The sequence below is a fragment of the Myotis myotis genome, unplaced genomic scaffold (assembly GCF_014108235.1).
Source record: "Myotis myotis isolate mMyoMyo1 unplaced genomic scaffold, mMyoMyo1.p scaffold_m19_p_1, whole genome shotgun sequence".
Taxonomy (NCBI): Eukaryota; Metazoa; Chordata; class Mammalia; order Chiroptera; family Vespertilionidae; genus Myotis; species Myotis myotis.
In genome coordinates this window covers 132,337,901-132,360,022 of record NW_023416313.1, presented here as the reverse complement: position 1 = coordinate 132,360,022, position 22,122 = coordinate 132,337,901, and the positions used below count along the sequence as shown (strand labels likewise).

General features: G+C 45.8%; 1 protein-coding gene across 2 annotated transcripts; it reads left to right on the top strand.

Moving 5' to 3' along the window:
- Positions 1 to 13,293: 13,293 nt before the first annotated feature.
- Positions 13,294 to 21,789, top strand: UCMA (upper zone of growth plate and cartilage matrix associated). Of its 2 annotated transcripts, XM_036352647.1 has the most exons (5): positions 13,294 to 13,417; positions 13,762 to 13,827; positions 13,930 to 14,025; positions 18,277 to 18,375; positions 21,327 to 21,789. In XM_036352647.1, exons 1-5 carry the CDS (start codon positions 13,360 to 13,362, stop codon positions 21,422 to 21,424), a joined length of 417 nt encoding a protein of 138 aa, XP_036208540.1. In that variant the 5' UTR covers positions 13,294 to 13,359; the 3' UTR covers positions 21,425 to 21,789. The 2 variants fall into 2 exon arrangements, with proteins under 2 accessions (XP_036208540.1, XP_036208533.1); XM_036352640.1 differs by having other exon boundaries at positions 13,762 to 14,025.
- The last annotated feature ends 333 nt before the right edge of the window (positions 21,790 to 22,122 follow it).

Below are 22,122 nucleotides of genomic sequence, written 5' to 3'. Positions count from 1 at the left end.
AACATATTTGCCAATGTCATATCTGATAAGGGCCTAATCTCCAAAATTTATAGGGAACTCATACAACTTAACAAAAGGAAGATAAACAATCCAATCAAAAAATGGGCAAAGGACCTAAATAGACACCTTTCAAAAGAGGACATTCAGAAAGCCAACAGACATATGAAAGCATGCTCAAAGTCACTAATCATCCAAGAGATGCAAATCAAAACAACAATGAGGTACCATCTCACACCTGTCAGATTGGCTATCATCAACAAATCAACAAACGACAAGTGCTGTAGAGGATGTGGAGAAGAAGGAACACTCGTGCATTGCTGGTGGGAATGCAGACTGGTGCAGCCACTATGGAAGACAGTATGGAATTTCCTCAAAAAACTAAAAATGGAACTCCCATTTGACCCTGTGATCCCACTTCTAGGAATATATCCCAAGAAACCACAAACAACAATCAGAAAGGATATATGCACCCCTATGTTCATAGCAGCACAATTCACCATAGCTAAGATCTGGAAACAGCCTAAGGGCCTATCTGTAGATGAATGGATTAGAAAACTGTGGTACATCTACACGATGGCATACTATGCTGCTGTAAAAAAGAAGGAACTCTTACCATTTGCAACGCCATGGATGGACCTGGAGAGCATTATGCTAAGTGAAATAAGCCAGTCAATGAAGGAAAAATACCACATGATCTCACTCATTCATGGATAATAGAGACCATTATAAACTTTTGAACAATAATAGATACAGAGGCAGAGCAGCCTCAAACAGATTGTCAAACTGCAGCGGGAAGGCCGGGGAGGGGTGGGGGGCAGGAGGGAGGGGGTTAAGAGATCCACCAAAGGACTTGTATGCATGCATATAAGCATAACCAATGGACATAAGACACTGGGAGGTAGGGTCGGCCAGAGGATTGTCAAGGGTGGGGGAAAAAAAGGGGGACCATATGTAATACCCTTTGTAAGACTGTAAGCAATAAAATAAAAAAATAAATAAATTAAAAAAAAAATCTTTATTGTTGAGAGTATTACAGATGTCCCCGTTCCCCTCCCCTTGTCCCCCTCAACCCAGTTCTCACCCTGCCCCAAGCCTTCACCACCCTATTGTCTGTGCCCATAGGTAAGATCTTCCGTTAATCTCTTCCCACCTCCCCTCTCCCCTTCCCTCTGAGATTTGTCAGTCTGTTCCATGCTTCCATGCTTCTGATTCTATTTTATTCACCAGTGTATTTTGTTTATTAGATTTCCTGCTCATTTATTTTTATTTTTAGATCAATTGTTGATAGATATGTATATATTGTGATTTTATTGTTCATACTAGAGGCCCGGTGCACAAAAATTTGAACTCGGGGGCGAGGAGGGTCCCTCAGCCGGGCCTGTGCCCTCTCGCAGTCTGGGACCCCTCAGGAGATAACGACCTGCTGGCTTAGGCCTGCTCCCAGGTGGCAGAGGGCAGGCCCAGTCCCTAGGTGCAGCCCCTGGTTGGGCTCAGAGCAGGGCCGATTGGGGAGTTGGGGCACCGCCCCCTGTCACACTCAAGGCAGGGTCGATGCGGCGCCACCCTCTGTCACGCACAGAGCAGGGCCAATCTGGGGGTTGGGGCACTGCCCCCTGTCACTCACAGAGCAGGGCCCATCAGGGGGTTGGTGCGCCGCCACTCTCACACTCAGGGCAGGGCTGATGGGGAGGTTATGGATCTACCCCGTCACACACAGAGCAGGGCCCATGGGGAGGGGGGGGCTTGGGGCGCCGCACCCTGTCCCACACAGAACCACAGGGCGATCAGGGGGTTTGGGCGCTGCCCCTGTCATGCTGATCCCGGTGCTGGGAGGCATATTACCCTTTTACTATATAGGGTAGAGGCCTGGTGCACGGGTGGGTGCTGGCTGGTTTGGCCTGAAGGGTGTCCTGGATCAGGGTGGGGGTTCCCACTGGGGTGCCTGGCCAGTCTGGATGAGGGGATGATGGCTGTTTGCAGCTGGTCACACACCCTTCAGGGTGGGGGTCCCCACTGGTGTGCCTGGCCAGTCTGGGTGAGGAGCTGAGGGCTGTTTTCAGGCTGTGGGTGACTGAAGCTCCCAACTGCTCCTTTTTTTCTTTCTTTTTTCTTTTTTATTCTGGGCCAGCTTTAGCTTTGAGGCTTGGCTCCAGCTCTTAGGCCTCCGCTGCTGAAAGTAGGTTTCTGGCCTTTGCTTACAATGTTGCGATCCTGCTGGCTGAAGCCCGGCGACTAAAGCAGGTTTCTGGGGTTTTGTTTAGCTTCTATATTTGTTACATAGCTGCTTAGAGTTGCAGCTCAGAGGCCTGCAGCGGCAGGCGGGGAACGTTGGAGTCTTCCGTCACTGAAGCAAGCAAGCCTCATGTTAGTTTCAAGCTGCCTGGCTGCCGGCCGCCATCTTGGTTGGCAGTTAATTTGCATATTGCCCTGGTTAGCCAATGGGAAGGGCAGCGGTCATACGCCAATTACCATGTTTCTCTTTTATTAGATAAGATTTTTCTCCTCCTCCTCCTCCTCCTCCTCCTCCTTCCTCTTATTAAAGAATACTCTTAAAAATTTCATGTAATATTGGTTTAGTGGTGATTTGCTCCTTTAGCTTTTTCTGGTTTGTAAAACTCTATATATGACCCTCAATTCTAAATTAGAGCTTTGCTGGGTAGAGTAATCTTGGTTTTAGGTCCTTGCTATTCATCACTTTGAATATTTCTTGCCAATCCCTTCTGGACTGCAAACTTTCTGTTGAGAAATCAGCTGACAGTCATATGGGCACTCCCTTGTAGGTAACTAACTGCTTTTCTCTTGATGCTATTAAGAGTCTCTTTTTGTCTTTAACCCTTGGCATTTTAATTATGATGTGTCTTGGTGTGGGCTTCTTTGGGTTCCTCTTGTTTGGGACTCTGTGCTTCCTGGACTTGTAAATCTACTTCTTTCACCAGGTAGGGGAAGATTTCTGTCATTATTTCTTCAAATAGGTTTTCAATATCTTGCTCTCCCTCTTCTCCTTCTGGTACCCTAATAATGTGAATGTTGGTATACTTGAAGTTGTCCCAGAGACTCCTTTCACTATCTTCATATTTTTGGAATCATTTTTCTTTTTACTCTTCTGATTGGGTGTTTTTTGCTTTCTTATATCCAATTGTTAATTTAATTCTTGGAATCCTCTATTCTACTGTTGAATCCCTGTAAAATATTCTTTTTTTTTTCATTGCTATTTTATTTATTTATTTATTTTAATTAAATCTTTATTGTTCAGATTATTACATTTGTTCCTCTTTTCCCCCCATAACTCCCCTCCTCCCAGTTCCCGCCCCACCCTCCGGCCTCTCTCCCCACACACTGTCCTCATCCATAGGTGCATGATTTTTGTCCAGTCTCTTCCCGCATCTCCCACACCCCTTTTTCCCCCAAGAATAGTCAGTCCATTCCCTTTCTATGTCCCTGATTCTATTATAATCACCAGTTCATTCTGTACATCAGATTATTTATTTACTTGATTCTTAGATTCACTTGTTGATAGATGCATATTTGTTGTTCATAATTTGTATCTTTACCTTTTTCTTCTTCTTCTGCTTCTTAAAGGATACCTTTCAGCATTTCATATAATGCTAGTTTGGTGATGATGAACTCCTTTAGCTTTTCCTTATCTGTGAAGCTCTTTATCTGACCTTCAATTCTGAATGATAGCTTTGCTGGATAAAGTAATCTTGGTTGTAGGTTCTTGGTATTCATCACTTTGAATATTTCTTGCCACTCCCTTCTGGCCTGAATGATTTCTGTTGAGAAATCAGCTGACAGTCGTATGGGTATTCCCTTGTAGGTAACTGAGTTTCTTTCTCTTGCTGCTTTTAAGATTCTCTCTTTGTCTTTTGCTCTTGGCATTTTAATTATGATGTGTCTTGGTGTGGTCCTCTTTGGATTCCTTTTGTTTGGGATTCTCTGTGCTTCCTGGACTTGTAAGTCTATTTCTTTCACCAGGTGGGGGAAGTTTTCTGTCATTTCTTCAAATAGGTTTTCAATATCTTGCTCTCTCTCATCTTCTGGCACCCCTATAATTCTGATGTTGGTACGCTTGAAGCTGTTCCAGAGGCTCCTTACACTATCTTCGTATTTTCAGATTCTTTTTTCATTTTGCTTTTCCAGTAGGGTGTTTTTTGCTTCTTCGCATTTCAAATATTTGACTTGATTCTTGTGCTCCTCTGGTCTGCTGTTGGGTGTCTGTATAATATTCTTTATTTCAGTCAGTGTATGCTTAATTTCTAGTTGGTTCTTTATCACAACATCGAGAGTCTCATTAGATTTCTTGTGGATCTCATTAAGTTTATCAGCAGTTTCTAGAAAATTATTGAAAGACCTTAAAAGTGCAGTTTTGAGCTCTATACCTTCCATTTCTGTCATGTTTCTTTGTCTCCGAATTTTTTATGCTTTCTTGGTGCACCCCCTAGTGGTCTTTGTGCGCAGTCTTGTTGTAGTTAAGCCTTGATTGTTGTATGTAATACGGGGTGGGATTTGACCTCCAGGCCAACTGGCTGTGAGAATCAGCTGTGTCTGCAGTGAGAGAACTTCTGTCCTCTAGGGAGGTGCTAATCTAGCCTTTGCCTGGGGCTATCCAGCAAATGCCTCTGTGCAGGGCTTGGGTGGGGCGGGAACCAGGGGGATCTACAGGGAAGGCGGAGCGAGCAGTTATGGCTGCTCTCAGTCCCGTCCCCAGGTGCTCTGCCTCTCAGAGTCCCAGCAACCACGGCAAACCTCAGAGAGAAAGCTGCCTTTGAGTTCCGATTGAAGCTAGACAGTCCCGCTTCTCCCGTTTGAGTCTGGGTCCCTAGAGACTCACCCGGATCTGGAGCTCAGAATCTGAGACTCCCTCCCAATTGAAAACGACAACTGCACCCTCAGCCGCCAGCCCGCTCCATGCGCACCTCCGCACCTTAGTATTTGACTTCAGCACTGCACCTCCTCTGAGTCTCGGTATGCTATTCTCTTTCCTCCTAGTTGTAGAGCTTCCACTCAGCAACCCTTCCTGTGGTTCTGGATTATGTCCATTCCATCTTTTAGTTGTATTTTTGAAGTGGTTGTTCGAGGCAGCAAACTCCGGCGTTAACCTAGGCCGCCATCTTGGTTTCTCCTCCCTGTAAAATATTCTTATTTCCGTTAGTGTGTGCTTAATTTCTGACTTGTCCCTTTTCATGTCTTTGACATTCTCACTAAGATCCTTGAAATTCTCACTAATTCCCTTGAAGCTCTCATGAAGATCCTTGAGTAACCTTATAACCATGGTTTTGAACTCTGTATCCAGTAGTTTGCTTGTTTCCATTTCTTTCATTTGTGACATATTTCTTTGTCTCCACATTTTGGCTGCTTCCCTGTGTTTGTTTCCATGTATTAGGTAGATCTGCTATGTCTTCTGAAATTGATAGAGTGGCCTTGTGTAGTAGGTGTCCTGTAGACCCCAGGGGCTCAGCCTTCCCAGTCACCTGAGCTGGGCACTTGGCCTGATGGTCAATTCCTTCCAGTGATGCCAACAGCAATCAAGGCCCTTTCCACTTTTTGACAAAAGACCAGCACCTCTTTCCAAAATCTTCCTGAACCTTATCGAGATTCATTCTTCCAGAAAGTAAAAAACCCCATGGGTATCTGCTTCTGAGGAAAGTCTGGTGAGAATAAAGAAAAGGGAGTATTATTGAGAAAATTGTGGGCAAGCGGTTTGATTTCATCATAGAGACAAACTCATGGTGAAGCTCTGTGTCTTACATAATTATCCTAGTATCAGAACTCAGAAGGAGATGGTTGTTCGTGAAGGATTATTTCATCTGAAAAATAAAATCAGACTTTTGATGACAAAAAGTCTGGGTGTACTTGTTTGACTGTAAGAGGGGATGATACAAGGTGCCTTGTAATCTGGTTAGCTGGCAGGCTTTCCAGTAAAGCAATGAGTAAATATGCAGCTCTAGTGCTTGATAAAAGCATATGTATGGCATGCTTATGATGAAATTTTTGTTAAAATATTTTATTAGCAACTGTTGCAATAATAAATACTTTTAGAAGTCTTGATAAAAATCCTTCTTATTCTGTTTTCCAGAAGCTGGGAAAGCGAATGACTTTTATGGCAGATAACAAATCCTTTTCTAACTCTAGTGGTTTCCAAATTCTTAGCTTTCATCAGAATTGAAAAAAAGATTTAAACAAACCTGTCAGTTTGTTTTTATTGATTTTTAGAGAGAGAGAGAGGAAGGGAGGAGGATAGAGACACAGAAATATCAATGAGAGAGAAACATCATTGATTGGCTGCCTCCTTCATGCTCCTCTCCGGGGATCGTGCCTGCAACCTGGGCATGTGCCCTGACCAGGAATCAAATAGCATTCTCTTGGTTCCTTGGTTTACACTTAACTACTGAGCCACACTGGCAAGGCAACAAACAATATTTGATGGTAGATTGATATATGATTTTTGGCATATAATTCAGAAAACGTTCAAAGAATTGAGTGACATTGCTATAATAAAACTTCTTGCTTCATCTATTTATTTATGAGAAAAAGCTTCACCAGCTCTTCTATTCATAAAAATTAAAAAATAGGAAGAATATTATTGCTGAATCTTGTCTCAGTCTAAAATAATAATAGTTATCCACATATAAAAATTAATTTGCAAAAAACACACTTATTTCATGAAGAGATGTTTGATGGCTATTAAACATCTATAATGATTTGTTGTTTATCGTTTATCAGATAATTATGTTTTTTGTCCAGTTATGCACTAATATTAATTGTAATAACAATTCAATCCAGAAGAAAAAAAATTTAACACTAGGGATTATGGTTTCAGAAACAATATAAACTGGCAGAAAAAGTATGATAGGGTGATAAATAAAAAAGTTACAAGCTTAAAGATATATTACATTAGAAAAATAGTTTGTGAAAAAGTGGAATGGAAAAGCCCTAGGGCCTTGGCACTTGCGATTTCATCCAAGTGGACTAGAAATAAAGAGTTAAATGAGAAAGAGAAAAAATATGTCAAATTTCCAACTGTTAAAGAAAAGCACTTTCATGTGTGGGTTTTTGTTGTTGTTAATCCTCACCTGAGGATATTTTTTCCATTGATTTTTAGAGAGTTGAAGGGAGGAATGAGGGAGGAAGAGAGAGAGAGAGAGGGAGAGAGAGAGAAACATTGATGTGAAAGAGACATACAGATTGGTTGCCTCCTGCACGCACTTGATGGAGGCCAGGGATTAAACCTGCAACCTAGATAAGTCCCTTTGATGGGAAATTGAACCTGCCACCCTTCAGTGCCCGGGCTGAAACTCTAACCACAGAGCCACACCAGCTGGGGCTGTTCGTGTGTGTGTGTGTGTGTGTGTGTGTGTGTGTGTGTGTGTGTGTGTGTGTTTAATGAATAAAGGTGGCTATAAAATCACTACTATATTTGGATTCCATTGGAGACACCTAAAAGAGCAATCTAGCAACTTTACTAAAAAATGTTAGTGCCTCATATGATAAACCTACAGCGAACATCATACTAAATGGGCAAAAACTAAAACCATTTCCCCTAAGAACAGGAACAAGACAGGGATGTCCACTTTCACCACTCTTATTCAACATAGCACTGGAAGTCCTAGTCACAGTGATCAGACAAGAAGAAGAAATAAGATACATCCAAATTGGAAAGGAGGAAGTAAAATTCTCATTATTCACAGATGACATGATATTGTACATAGGAAACCCTAAAGACTCCACCAAAAACTACTACATTTAATAAATGAATTTGGCAACACCCAAAAATTGATGGCTTTTTTATACACCAATAATGAATTTTCAGAAAGAGAAACTAAACAATTCCATTTACCATTGCAATAAAAAACCAAAATACTTAGGAATAAACTTAACCAAGAGGTAAAAGACCTGTGCTCAGAAAACTACAGGACATTGAAAAAAGAGATAGAGGAAGATATAAACAAGTGGAAGAATATACCGTGTACATGGATTGGTAGAATCAATATCATTAAAATGGCCATACTACCCAAGGCAATCTACAGATTCAATGCAATCCCTATTAAAATACCAATGGCATATTTCACAGAGCTAGAACAAGTACTCCAAAAATTTATATGGAATCAAAAAAGGCCCTGAATAGCTGCAGCAATCTTTAGAAAGAAAAACAAAGTTGGAGGAATCACAATACCAGATTTCAAGTTATACTACAAAGCCACCATAATCAAAACAGCCTTGTACTGGCATAAGACAAGCATATTGATCAATGTAACAGAACAGAGGACCCAGAAAATGACCAAGCCATTATGCTCAATTAATATTTTACAAAGGAGGCAAGTACATACAATGGAGTCAAGAGAGTCTCTACAATAAATGGTATTGGGAAAATTGGACAAACACATGCAAAAAAATGAAACTAGACCACCAACTTACACCATACACAAGAATAAACTCAAAATGAATAAAAACCTTAAACGTAAGGCATGAAACCTTAAAAATCCTAGAAGAAACCATAGGCAGCAAAATCTCAGATATCTCTTGTAGCAATATGTTCACAGACATATCTGCTAAGGCAAAGGAAACTAAGGAGAAAATAAACAAATAGGACTACATCAAAATAAAAAGCTTCTGCACAGGAAAAGAAACCATCAACAAAACAAAAAGAGAGCCCGCTCTATGGGAGAACATATTTGGCAATGATATACCATCAGGTGTACCTCTGGCTCTAGCTGACTCTCATCTCTCCTTGGCAGAGAATCCCTGCTGATTTTCAGAGCCAGATGTTTTATGGGTGCCTCTACAGTTCTGGTGTGGAGTTGAGAGCCCACATTCCTCGGGGGAAACTTTTGCAGCTGAGATATCCCTCCGGATTCTCAGCCACCATCCCTGAAACTGGGTAGGCCTTTTCACATCTCCATTCTTCCTACCAGTCTTGATGTGGCTTATTCTGTAAATCCTTGGTTATAATATTTCTGTTCAGCTAGTCTTCCGTTGGTTATTCAGATTGATTGTTCTATATTTTAGTTGTAATTCCAGTTGGGTTCTGGGAAGGGGTGAGTATAACTTCTACCTACTCTGCCACCATCTTCATACCCCATTATAAGCCAAGTTTAGAATGTCTGCATTGCTCTCCTCCCAAAGCACCCTGTGTCCACCCTCCGAAAATTCATGTCTTCCTTTACATAGGGGCTTTCTTAGAAGCTTTTCTGCCTACACTAACCTTTCCAAGACAATTCTTTGTGGGTTTTTTTTAATCTATGCCTTTGGTGCACACAATTTATGTTGTCATTAAAAAAACATACACAACTGTTTCCAGTGTGTATATCTTCCAAGTTGGACTGTATACTATTGAGGGCAAGGACCCAATTATGCAATCCTTATTAACTGTTCCTGACAAAAACCATTCTAGATATAGACTCTCATCATAAATGACCAGTTCAGATGTCCCCAAAATAGTCTATGGAATGTTAATGAGGACTCCATGAATAAAGATGGTGTGGTCAATTACATTTGGGTAATGCTAAACAAAAACAGATTTTCCAGCTGCAAGACTTGTCAGAGTCTTTAAACTACTCCTGTGCATTGAACCTGGTGGGTAGGAGCAAGATAGAGTCTGTAGTATTTCTCAAATTTACTTATACCCTGGAGCCCTTTTATCTTGGAGCATCTTGTAATTCTATTGTGTCCAAACTTTGGGGAACCTACTATATTCCCCAGTGCTGGCGTGGAACTGGGATGTCAGTAGATAATGCCCTGGTAAGATGCATCTTGGCATCTAGTAGGAGGAAGAGGGCCAGGGATCACACCTGCCATTTTCCAGTCCTGTGGCTCCCAGACCTGTTGTGCAGGGCTTAGCCTAGCAGAATCCCCACACAGGCTTGCCTTCAAAAGCATCCCAGGAGGATGGAAAGATGGGGGCCTGTGTGCCTTTTTCCTTTGGCATGGCTCAGCCTCAGGCTTCCTGAGGTGACTCAGTTCCTCTCTTCTCTGGCCTGCCTCAAGCAGTGCCTACACACAGCTGTCTGTCTGGCCGAGCACTGGCCCAGCTGCCCAGGACCGTGGCGGACTCAGAATACAAGCCATACATTCACTGGGTTTCTGGACAGCCAGGGACCCCAGCCAGCGAGGCCCCCACTTCTTATCCCACAGACCTCATTTATATGTTCTTCCACGGGCTTGGCCAATGCAGCCTTTCCTTTCCTTTGCCTAGATAGCCCATCCTGAAAGAAAGCAGCTGTTTCATCTCCAGAGAGGGAAAGAGAGCGCGTCCTTTGTTCAAAGGCATAGCCAACTCTCCAGGTGACAGCTCAGGCCTAGGTTATCAATAATACCTCTGTCCTTGCAAAGGTGTGCAGGATCCTGCCCTCCAGGCACTCTCTGGCTAGGAAAGTGCCTGATACCAACATGGAACAAAGAGCAAGCATCTGCTGGTCTCTGTGAAGTGCTGGATGCACTGCACTGACCACAGGCCAGGAGGAAGTCAGAGCAGAGAGACAGCTGGGTGTTGTGGCTACAGGATGGCTCAGAGAGAGATGAGCAGAATCTAGACAGATTGGTAAAATTTTTATTTTTTTATATAGTATCTTCAGCTTTTTCTCTCTGGATTATAAAATGATTGCATGATCACTGTCCAAAACTTGAAAAATACTAAAACTCTCAAGAGAACTAAAGCAATGCCCTGATTGGTTTGGCTCAGTGGATAGAGCATTAGCTTATGGACTGAAGGTTCCCAGATTCGATTCCAGTCAAGGGCATGTATCTTGGTTGCGAGCACATCCCCAGTAGGGGTGTGCAGGAGGCAGCTGATCAATGTTTCTCTCTCATTGATGTTTCTATCTCTTTATCCCTCTCCCTTTCTCTCTGTAAAAAATCAATAAAATATATTTAAAAAACTAAAGGAAGAAATATACTAATATTATAACTTGTCTCAATGCACATATATGTATTTTTAATACAAAATTGGATGAAAAACAATTGGATGAGTGTGAACGTGTGTGTATATATACAGGGTATCCTAAAAAATGTACACACACTTTGAGTAATTATTAATTCCAAAGGGTTAAATCTAAAAAGAAAGAAGCATTGGAATTAATAATTATTCAAAGTGTATATACATTTTTGGGACACCATATATATATATGCACATGCATATATACTTGTGTATAATCAGAATAAACATACTTCTGGCAGTGGTTCTCAACCTTAACTGTTCATCACAATCACCTCAAATGTTTGTAAAAAAAAATATGGATGCCAAGACCCCAGGCTAATTGAATAAGAACCTTAGAAGTTGGGGTGATGGATATGTTAGCTAGCTTGATTGTGATGATTATTTCACAACTTGCCATAACGGTGCTTGTGTGCAGAATATCAGCTCCTTTATGCTGCTCTCATGGAGGACTCCACGCAGCTGTCGAATGTTCCATGCCTTTTTCAAAGCTTTTCTCAGCTAACACGTCATCCGTCCTAGTGGTGATGGTGGAGGGCAAATGTTTCTTGGCTTCCTTGTAGAGATAACAGGAAAAGTGAGACACAGAGAAGGGCTTATAACTGTCTCTATAGACTCAAGAAAATCTTTGGTCATGCTGGTAATAGAACATGAGGCTAGTGATGCAGATAAGCCCTGAATGGAGACAGCTCCTGACAGAAAATTTTTAGTAGGAGACTTCAAGCCAGTTTCCATCAGGACTGATAATATTTCCATGACACACAGGGAAAAAAGCTATAAAGAAGCTCATGACACTCTGGCTAGGTCTTAGAGAAATGAATGTCTTTCATAGGAAATTAAGAAACCAGAAAGGCTTTAGATATGTTGTCCTGACTCCCAAAGTCCTCATTTTCCATACCGTGTCAACATAGTCAGCTCTAGAGGGACTTCAAATGAGTTAAAACTTTTTTTGCAAACTACTGCCACTATCTTGTTCAATAAACAAGCCTTCATATTTACATCTAAGGTATTCCCCCCCCGTAGGTGGGGTCAGCCATGTGGACGGGGAGCCCTACGTATGCTCCCAGCCACCAGGGGCCTAGACAGGTGTCTGTGGCAGTTTCCTCCACAGGAAACCAACCCATTTATTTATTTATTAAAAATATATTTTATTGATTTTTTACAGAGAGGAAGGGAGAGGGATAGAGAGTTAGAAACATCCATCAGCTGCCTCCTGCACACCCCCCACTGGGAATGTGCCCGCAATCAAGATACATGCCCTTGACCGGAATCGAACCTGGGACCTTTCAGTCTGCAGGCCAATGCTCTATCCACTGAGCCAAACCAGTCAGGGCAGAAACCAACCCATTTATTTTGTTTACTCTGCCAGTCACTAGTATTTTCCTGCCATTAACATTCTTTTCCTGGCCAATGGTCTAAGTACACAAGGGATGTTACCATGCAAGCCTGATGAATGGGGAGCTTCGGGTGGGTGTGTCGGCTGTGTCCTAGTCTAGCAGTGATCACCATTAGGGAAATTCTAAACAAGGCCAAAATCAACTCTTTAGCAGGTAACAAAGAATTGAGGATGGTTCATAATAGATGACAGTGTCAAGACATCTACAAAGGGACTGTGCTCCTGTGACCCCGTAGAGCTCTGATTCCACTGGCATCCCCAGTTCCGGAGCCCATCTCCCCCCCTACATGGGCTTTGCCTTTGTCTCCTTCTACAGAGGTGTGTCCAGGGGGGCTCTGTCCACACGGTGACTCCCTCTACAGAGGAAGGCTGACTGCCTCTCTTCCTTAATGTCTTGAAAGGGCTCTGGGACCGAGGGCTCTGGGACCAAGGGCTCCCTGCTTTGCTTGACAGTGAGCATCAGCTGGGGACAAAGTGTCAAGGTGAGGGGTATTCTGATGGCTATCAGAATGGTCCACCTGTCCATGCAAGTGTCACCCTGATGGGGGTCTTCCCGCCTTCCTGGTCCCTCTTTGCTTGACTTCTGAGTGGAAGTCCCCCTCGAGCCCCCCTTGGTCCCTCCCACAGGCTGCAGTCCCCACCTCCCCTGCAGCAGATGCCAGGAACTCTTTAAACTTGCCCTTGGTCTCTGGAATCCTGACTCTGAGGCTGGGCATTCCAACAGCAACTCCTTGGGTGCGGATCTGGGAAAGGCCACTTCAAGACTGTCTCAGCCCAGGCCCCAAGGACAGGCTCTGCTTCTGTGAGGTTTGCAAGGTGCCAAAACCATCTCCGGTGCTCAGGCTGGAGCAGCCAATGGAAGCCACGACCCAGACCCCTCCCACTCCCTCCTCAGTGGCATCCCAGCCTCCTGAGTCTCTCCTCCCTCTCTCCCGGCCCGTCTGACACAGAAGTGAGGACCCAGAGGCCTTGGGCTGCAGAATCCTTTCCACCTGCCCTGTGGTTCCCAGACAGAGCCTCATCCTCTCCAAAGATGGTCTGGAGACAGCTGCTCCTTGTCGCCTGTTTCTCGGCTGCTGTGCTCCTGTGCAGTGAGTAAGGGGAGGCTCCAGGATGGACTGGTGTTAGGTGAGGCTGTCAGGTGGCTGGCCCAGAGAGAAAGGGGCGGGGTGCTTATCTGTAAGATGGCTGTGCCGTGTGTGTGTGTGTGTGTGTGTGTGTGTGTGTGTGTGTGTGTGTGTGTAACACAGCACAGCACACACAGCACAGCATAGAGAAAACCATTTGCTTGGTGGTTTCTTGGGGCTGGTGTGTGTGTGACCCAGGACCCCCACCGGGGCCCGGCAACCACACTGTCCTGGGAAGGACTGGCCTTGCCTGGTTGGGGTGAGGGTCCCTTCGGTGCGCTGCCCTCACTCTCTGCTCGTGCCCACAGTGCTGCAGGAGGGGACCAGCGCATCAGTGGGCACCGGGCAGGGGGCCGGACAAGAGGCCCAGGACGGTGAGTGCAGGGGCCACCCAGGGGTGCAGGGCGGGTGGGCCAGCCCCTGCGGTGGCCCTGGTGAGCCCGTGCGGGTTGTGACTGGCCTCCTTCGGGTTCCAGGTGTGGAACAGAAGATTTTCATACAGGAATCGGATGCCTCAAATTTCCTTAAGAAGCGTGGCAAACGGTCCCCCAAATCCCGAGATGAGGTCAACGGTAAGGATGCTGACGACCTGCCTTCTGCTGGCCCCTTTGGTTCCTTCTCGCTCCCAGTCAGCTCGCCCACGGGCATCAAAGGGCCTGCAGCTCTTAGTTAGAAAGCCCACGTCTCCTGGATTGCAGGTCACATCTGTTTCGACTGACTGCTGTCAGGGTACGAAACAAAAAGATGATGAGACACATCCCGATTGCAGAAAGTTAGAAACATACAAGGGAAAACCCACGTTCTAGCTGGGACAGACACAGCATCTCCGTGTGTGCTTGTTGGGGTGCGCAAAGTGAGCCCTTATGCACAAGAGCAATAGCATTGCGAGCAGGGAGAGGGCACATGGCTCCGCGCCAGGATTGCGGGTTTGGTGAGAGCTTTACTGCTGAGTGGCCTTGGCCACTTCCTCTCCCGGGGCCCAAGTTTCCTTATTCACAAGCCCCTGAAAGTGTGGTGTTCAGCCAGCAGTGTTTTTTGTGTGTTTTTTTTTAAGTTTTTTTTTCCAGTGCATTTGGGAGCCTTTGAGCTCAGAAGCATGTCTCCTTTCAGCCTGAAGTAGCCCCTGGTGGCCCCTGCCGAGAGGGACCCTCATTTCCATGACCTGTCAACCCTCAAACCCTCCTGCATTTGCGTTTTCTGCCCTTGAACTAGATTCTTCCAAGGGCTGTGGGTGCTGACTGTCTCCCAGTCTGGGGCTGGATTCATTGCTTGTGTGTGTGTCTGAATAAACTCTTTGTGTCGCTCAGCAAGTTAACTTGCTCCGTAAAAATAACAGGAGTGTTTTCAAATGATGGAGAAGAAGAGAGTGGAAAATGCTGGGAGATAAAATTCCTTTTTAAGAAAAAAAACAAAAAAAACACCCCAAACACCTGGATAAATATTAACCAAACTGGGAAAATTTCCAGGCCTCATACAATTTGAGACTTAAAAGCTTGCAAATGTCAAGAATCACTGAAAAGACTGATGGAGATTGAGCAGTTCTTGATAGAAATCAGAGAAGCAACCTTCTGGCAGACTTCCAGTGGGGAGCAGGTGTGAATTTTAGGGCAAAGAGTTTCCATCCTTGGAAGCTGGGCAGAACAATGAGGCACACGACAGAAGCCAGAGGCTCCTCACCTCAAACAGAAGCTCAGTGTGGTGGTCGCGGGGAGCCCAGGGCAGCCGGGAGAATACCTAGAGTGCATCTGAGTTCATGTCAATTTCAGCGGGTGGGCAGGAGATCCGTGCCCAACTATGTCTCGGGTTGGGTAAAAATTAAGTGATAAACTTGAATTTGGAACCAGGGGAAAGGCGTCTTACACCTCTCAGCTTCTGGGTAACGATGCAGGTCACTTTAGGGTGAAAGGAGGGACGAATCCGATAAAATGCATGTTTTTGAGAAGGGTGTACACAATGCACAGTGTAAGGCAAAGGTCCAATGTGGCGCCTCCAAAAAAGCCATTTGGGAAGCCTGTTGCTTTTCTGGAGTACACGGGGATGGCAAATGCTTCCTTAGGAATTGGCGTGGCTCATTAAGCACCTGCTTAGAGTCTAAACCCCTGCCTCCCACCCCACCCCCATCTCACGCCACCCCGCTCCCACCCCCAGCAGCTTTCTGATACCTGTAGCGCCTCGGAGCTTGTGGTGGGTTGTAAGATTCTGCCATGCGCAGTGTGTTCTGTCCAGCAGTGGAGTGTGGGTGCCTGGAGCTCAGGCCCCAGTCCCAGCCCTGCCCTGACCGGCTGTGTGGCCTTGATTAAATCACTTCACCTCTCTGAGTGAATCGCCTCCTAAAAATGTGTGGATGTGGGGCAAGAGGTGAGGCATGGGGATGGACTGGAGTACCAATTCCTTCTGCCAAGTAAAGATTCCTGCAACTATGTAGGTAAAGGCACAAGTGTGGGGAAAACGTGGGATTTACCGAAGGAATCTGCACTGAGACCAATTCAAATAACTTGATTTTTCATCTAAGTTAAAAAATATAAACCTACTATAAATAACTAGTCTTTAATTAATTTACTTATTCTTGTAAGTTCCTTACTTTCAAAAAGCGTTTGAGATGGTTTCTCCAGCACCCTTATACTGTGGGGTGGGGCAGGCAGCGATGGCTTTTCTGCTTCCATCATAACCCCCACCTCCTCTTGCACATCCAAGCTGGTGGGGGCAACAGCACCTCCGCCTCCCCCTTTGATGTGAGGGATGAGCGTTCTGAGGGAGCAGTTCCTCCTGCACCAGACACAGCCTCCTGCTGCCATGGATGTTCCGGATGAAGCCCAGACAAAAGAAATGTCTTTTTTTTTAAAAAAATATTTTTATTGATTTCAGAGAGGAAGGAAGAGGGAGAGAGAGAGATAGAAACATTAATGATGAGAGAGAATTATTGATTGGCTGCCTCCTGCACGCCCCCCACTGGGGATCGAGCCTGCAACCCAGGCATGTGCCCTTGACCGGATTTGAACCTGGGACCCTTCAGTCCACAGGCTGACACTCTATCCACTGAGCTAAACCGGCTAGGGCCAAAAGAAATGTCTAGAAACCAAGAGCACTTTAAATCATTTCCACATTTAATTTCTATAGCTCTCGCACCAAAGAGGTCAATGTGCAGATTTGAGGGCGGAAATGGATGAACTTGGAATCTAATTTATTTTAGATCTAAAACATAGAGGTTTTGCTTTTCGACTAAATTAGAGCAGGAGAGAACAGCTGCACCTGCTAATGAGGTGGAATGTGGTCGTTCAGGTGGGATTCCCTTTGGGCTCAAGGTAGTGTTGGTGAGCTTCATGGTTCAACCTCCAAGGAATGATCACCATCTTCATGTTCTCAGTGACAGTTTTCAGTGTTTACTGGGTGTAGTTCTTCCAACCATAGAAGTGTACCTCCAATTTTGTCATGTGGAACTCGGATTCCTCATAAAAAGGTTTACAGCCAACTTTACTGGAATGCATTGCCTTACAAAATAAGGGATGCCTGCAGTTAGTGTTTCCATCAGGAAATTTGACTGATCATCCATATCCTGTACTAGTTATCTATTGCTGTATAACAAACAATCCCCAACCTAGCAGCTTGAACAAATTACCTCAATTTTTAGCAGCTTCAAACATTTGTTGTCTCACATTTGCTAGGGTCAGAAATCTAGGCCTAATGAGCTGGTAGCCTCCAGCTCAGGTTTCTCAGGCTGCAGTTATCTCAAAGCCTGACTGTGAGAAGATTCCTTTTCAAGCTCATTTACCTGGCTGTTGGCAAGCCTGAGGTCCTTGCTACTGGTCAGGGACACCAGTGTCTCGCCATGAGTGGGCCTCTTCATAGATGGCTTACAGCATGGCAGCTGGCTCCTCTGAGTGGAGCAAAACCGAGAAAGAGGCCAACCAGCCCAAGACGGAAGCCACAGTCTTGCTTGTAACCTATGTGGGAAGTCACATCCCACCACTTTTATCATATTCTCTTCATTAGCAGCAAATCACTAGACCAGCCCACACAAGGGGAGGGAATTAGCACAGCTAGGGGCATGAGCATCAGGATCATCTTAGATTTCTATCAGCAGCCATAATGCCTCTTAGCAGAGGGACAGAATCACTCTTACTTGCCTCTTTAACCCCAGTGCGTAGCATACATTCTGATCATGACAGGTGCTCTAAGATGTTGAATGGACTTGAAGGTATTAATTAATGTGAAATGAACTTTAAGTTGGATGACTCCCTCTTATAATTCATTTCTTTTTTAAAAAATATGTTTTTATTGATTTCAGAGAGAAGAAGGGAGAGAGAGGGCGGGGGATAGAAACATCAATGATGAGAAAGAATCATTGTTTGGCTGCCTCCTGCACATCTCCTACCAGGGATTGAGCCCACAACCCAGGAATGTGCCCTGATCAGGAATCCAACTGTTACCTTCTGGTTCATAGGTCGACACTCAACCATTGAGCCACACTGACTGGGCTATAATTCATTTCTGATCATTGAACTTCTAGTTTCTAAGTGGATACACCACTAATTTTATGATTGAAATTAAATTGCTTCATTTTTTGGGGTCTTAGTCTTCTCATTTGCACAAAGAGGCAGCTGGATGGGAAGACATCCTAGGACCTAGGACCTAGGACCTAGGTCCTTCAAGTTTGAAAGTCTATGTCAGGAGTACACCATTTCAGTGAAGCCCCCATCCTTAGCCCTCACAAACAAGCCTTCCAAACCAGACTACGTTTCTTAGGCAAAATAACGGCTGTTCCCCTAAATGCGTGCAGATGCTCCTGTTCTTGGGGGCAACTCTCACCTCTTACCCTTCCACAGCGGAGAACAGGCAGAAGCTGCGGGCTGACGAGCTACGAAGAGAATATCACGAGGAACAACGGAACGAGTTTGAGAACTTCGTGGAGGAGCAAAATGATGGTAAGAGCTCTTCAGCCAGCGTCTCCAGGGAAGTGGGGCTTTGCTGGAAAACCACGAGTTGTCTCTACTTCTCCCTACATTTTAGAGGAGAAAGGGAAGCTCTACTTTCATGTTTATGGGAGTCTTGAAAAGAAGGGAGAAAGTCATAAATGGACACAGAACCTGAGAAGGATCACCATGGGCTCAGGGACTGTGGGGCTGACAGCATTTTCTCCTGCTTGGGGATCGCTGTGGTGGCCCGTGTTGCCTGTATTGGTGAACTTAGTACTGGTAGAGTTGGGTTGGGAGGATTTCAAACTCAGTTTTAAGTGTCTTGGACTCACATCAATGTAATGGCTTTAAGAACTACCCATCCTGGGAAACCAAGGCCTCCCTTTACTTAGTCACAATGATCAGCATTTGATCTGACGGGTGGAGGTAAACCAGGAAAACTCAGCAAGCACTGGTCACCAGTGCCCTGCCTCTACCCTTCCCCACCTCCAATACCAACATCCACAGGTGACATGAAGGCTCCAACACACGCATAACATTGGGCGTCGGCATGCTTGTAGTATGTGGTTTGCTTGTGCCCTTACCTCGCTGCTCTAGTGTCATCCCTGCTAAGCTGTCACCTTTGCCTCCGCATCTCACTAGGCAATCAGCACCTCTCATGTCTGCCCTCAACCCTAGGACAGACAGGGCTCCTTCTTCCCCAAGGAAACGCCGATTTCATCACGGCCTCAGTGAGGCAGCTGGGAGTGGGTGTGGGTGAGGGTAAAGGGAGGCTCTATCTTTGAACCACACAGCCTTCCACCAGGTTGCATTTGACCTTGGATCTACTGAGTACTCTCGAGTAAAAATCCTTTGGTACATTTAATAGTGAGAGACCATCATGCCCGTGCGTGTGTGCGTGCGTGTGTGCATGTGTGTGCGTGTTCTTTTCTTTGGTCTTTCGAGACTGCAATGATCCTGAGCAAGCTCCGGGCGGCATGTGAGCTTAGACATAGGCCCGATTCAGGCCACCTTTGTCAGAGGAGGCCAGCAGTTTCTGTTCTGAAGTTGTTATCTCCTGGCTTGTTTGCACTGGTGCGTTTGAGAGGTACCACCCTCCTAGGGCACCTCATAATGAAGAGGATAGGATCACCAGATACCCGAGGGCTGCAGGCCAAGCCCCTTGTGCTGGGGCGGCACCTGGCTGAGCCCGCAGCAGGTGTCAGGCTTGGATCCTGGCCAACCAGACCTTTCTGGGAACAACTCAGGCGTCATAACTCAGAGGCAAACACTTCTGTTTACCTTGGTGGACAGCTTGGGGAGAGGCATTTTAAAAATGAGAATGTGGCCTCAAAAATTCCTTCAGCGTTTTGTCCTCCCCTCCCCCCCCCACACCCCCCTCATAGCATTAATAACAGCATTTTATTTTGTGGCTTTTTAAATGTTCCAAGTCCAAATCCCTGGCACCTGGGTAGAAAAACTCACTGTTTTCCCTTTCATGATGAAATCAGGATGAGAGGTCAGGTGCCTTGGGGATGACGAGTCCTCCACCAAAGCCAGAGGAGACTAAGGTCAGGGACCTCAGGCCTTGCCACAGAGATGCAGACACTGCAGGGCAGGGCGCAGGCCTTCCGGGCGGCGGTGCAGCCGCGGTCGTTGCTGAGCACTTGCTCCGTCAGGCAGTGGGCTGAACCGCCCAGTCCTCACCACCAGCCTGAGGTCCTGCAATCTCCACTTTACAGTTTCAAACCTCATCCTGAGACAGGATACATGACTATCCAGGGGTCATTGCTGGTGAGGGGTCTGAACGAAGCCGGCAAACTCCTGTTGTTGTAAGTGAAGGATAATCAAATGTGTAAGGTCTGGAGATATTCGCTTCAAGGGCTGCCGTGAGGATGGAGTGAGGAGGGCAAAGCAGAGGGGCCTGGAGAGGGTCTCCCCAGAGCGGCATGAAGGAGGCAAACAGGTGGAGCCGGCCGGGCCGGCCTGAGGGTACAAGTTCACTTTTCTCCCCTTCCCCTGCCTCTGCCTGGAGCACTGAGTCATGTGCAATGGCCAGGCTGCTGGAAACCTGCACCCAGGCCTGCTCCCAGCTCTTCCCTGAGGCCCCCACACCCATAGCTCTCCCAGGACTCTGGTTCCAGTTAGCTATCTTCATCTGACAAAATCACCGGTTCTCAGAATAGAGGAGAGCAGTTGGATGTTCCTCCTCTCCCTGAGGTTCTTGCTTCATTAAAGCAAGTGCTGAGGCATTCCCTTGGGGAACCAGGAGGACTCCGATTTCCAAAGGAGGAACTGTAGGCAGTGGTCTGGAGGGGGCGTTTCTGGAAAAGAGCAGCCTTCCTGAGGACCTGAAAATCCACCCCAAAGGCCTCTCTATCAACCTACTCAGGCCTCTGGTCCTGGTTTGGGGAAAGTTTAGCGCCTCACTCAGCTCTGCCTTGGCTCCTGGTTGCAACTCTACTCAAAACTGCCAGCATCACAGGCAGCAGTAGCAGGTCTGCCTCCGAAGCTCTAGGACAGTGGTTCTCAACCTTCTGGCCCTTTAAATACAGTTCCTCATGTTGTGACCCAACCATAACATTATTTTCGTTGCTACTTCATAACTGCAATGTTGCTACTGTTATGAATCGTAATGTAAATATCTGATATGCAGGATGGTCTTAGGCGACCCCTGTGAAAGGGTCGTTCGACTGCCAAAGGGGTCGCGACCCACAGGTTGAGAACCACTGCTCTAGAACAAACAGTGCTGAGCTCCCACTTCTAAGGCATAGTGGCAGCACATGTGGGCTTCCACCTTCAAAGCCAAAGCCAGGCAGGCCCTGCCAGCTTTAACCTTTGATGTCTGTCACCAGTGCACACAGGTGTTGGTTCACGGCACTACGGGTGGGAGGTTTGGGTTGACAGCTCCAAGAGAGCTTGGTGGCTGCCTTCAGGTCAGAGTCCTCTCTATCCTAACATGATTTCATCTCTCCTCCCAGAACAAGAAGAGAGAAACCGGGAGGCTATTGAGCAGTGGCGCCAGTGGCATTATGATGGCCTGTACCCATCATATCTCTATAACCGCCACCACATCTGACCTCATCCTGATGAATCTAGAAGATGGAGCTTGAAATGCATATACTCACCCAGGTGTTCCACCCCAGGTGTCGAGCAACTCTCTCCCACACAAAAAGGCCCCTTCAAAGGGTCTCAGTTTGGGGCCTGCTGTGGTAAACACAGAAGGCCTTTCATTCCTTTGGATTAAAATGCCCTGGCTTTTGCTTCTTTGCAAATGAATTCTGAGGTGAGTGAATGCCTGTGGGGCTGCCTAGCACCAAACCTACAGTTGCCCCTTGCTTAGCCATTGTTCCCAAAGTAGGAGTCCCATTCCATAGAACAATGAAAAGAATCACAGTAAAGAGAGATTGATTACACGTTTGCTTACAGCTTACAAATAAAAATGCTGAGTCAACAATAAATTATCTTCTCTCTCTTTTTTTTTTAATCCTCAGGCTTAGAGATAGGAAGGGAGAGAGAAACAATGGCGTGAGAGAGAAATATCAATTGGTTGTCTTCTGTACACGCCCAACCAAGGATTGAACCTGAGACCCAAGCACGTGCCCTGACCGGGAATTGAACCGGCAGCCCTTCGGTGGATGACGCTCAACCAACTGAGCCCTCTGGCCAGGCATGAATTATCTTCTCAAATCCCAAACTGAGGGGTGTTAACCTACCACCCCTGAGTGACAGTTACTCACACTGACTTGGGTGTTTGAAAGCTTGAACTCAGGAGTT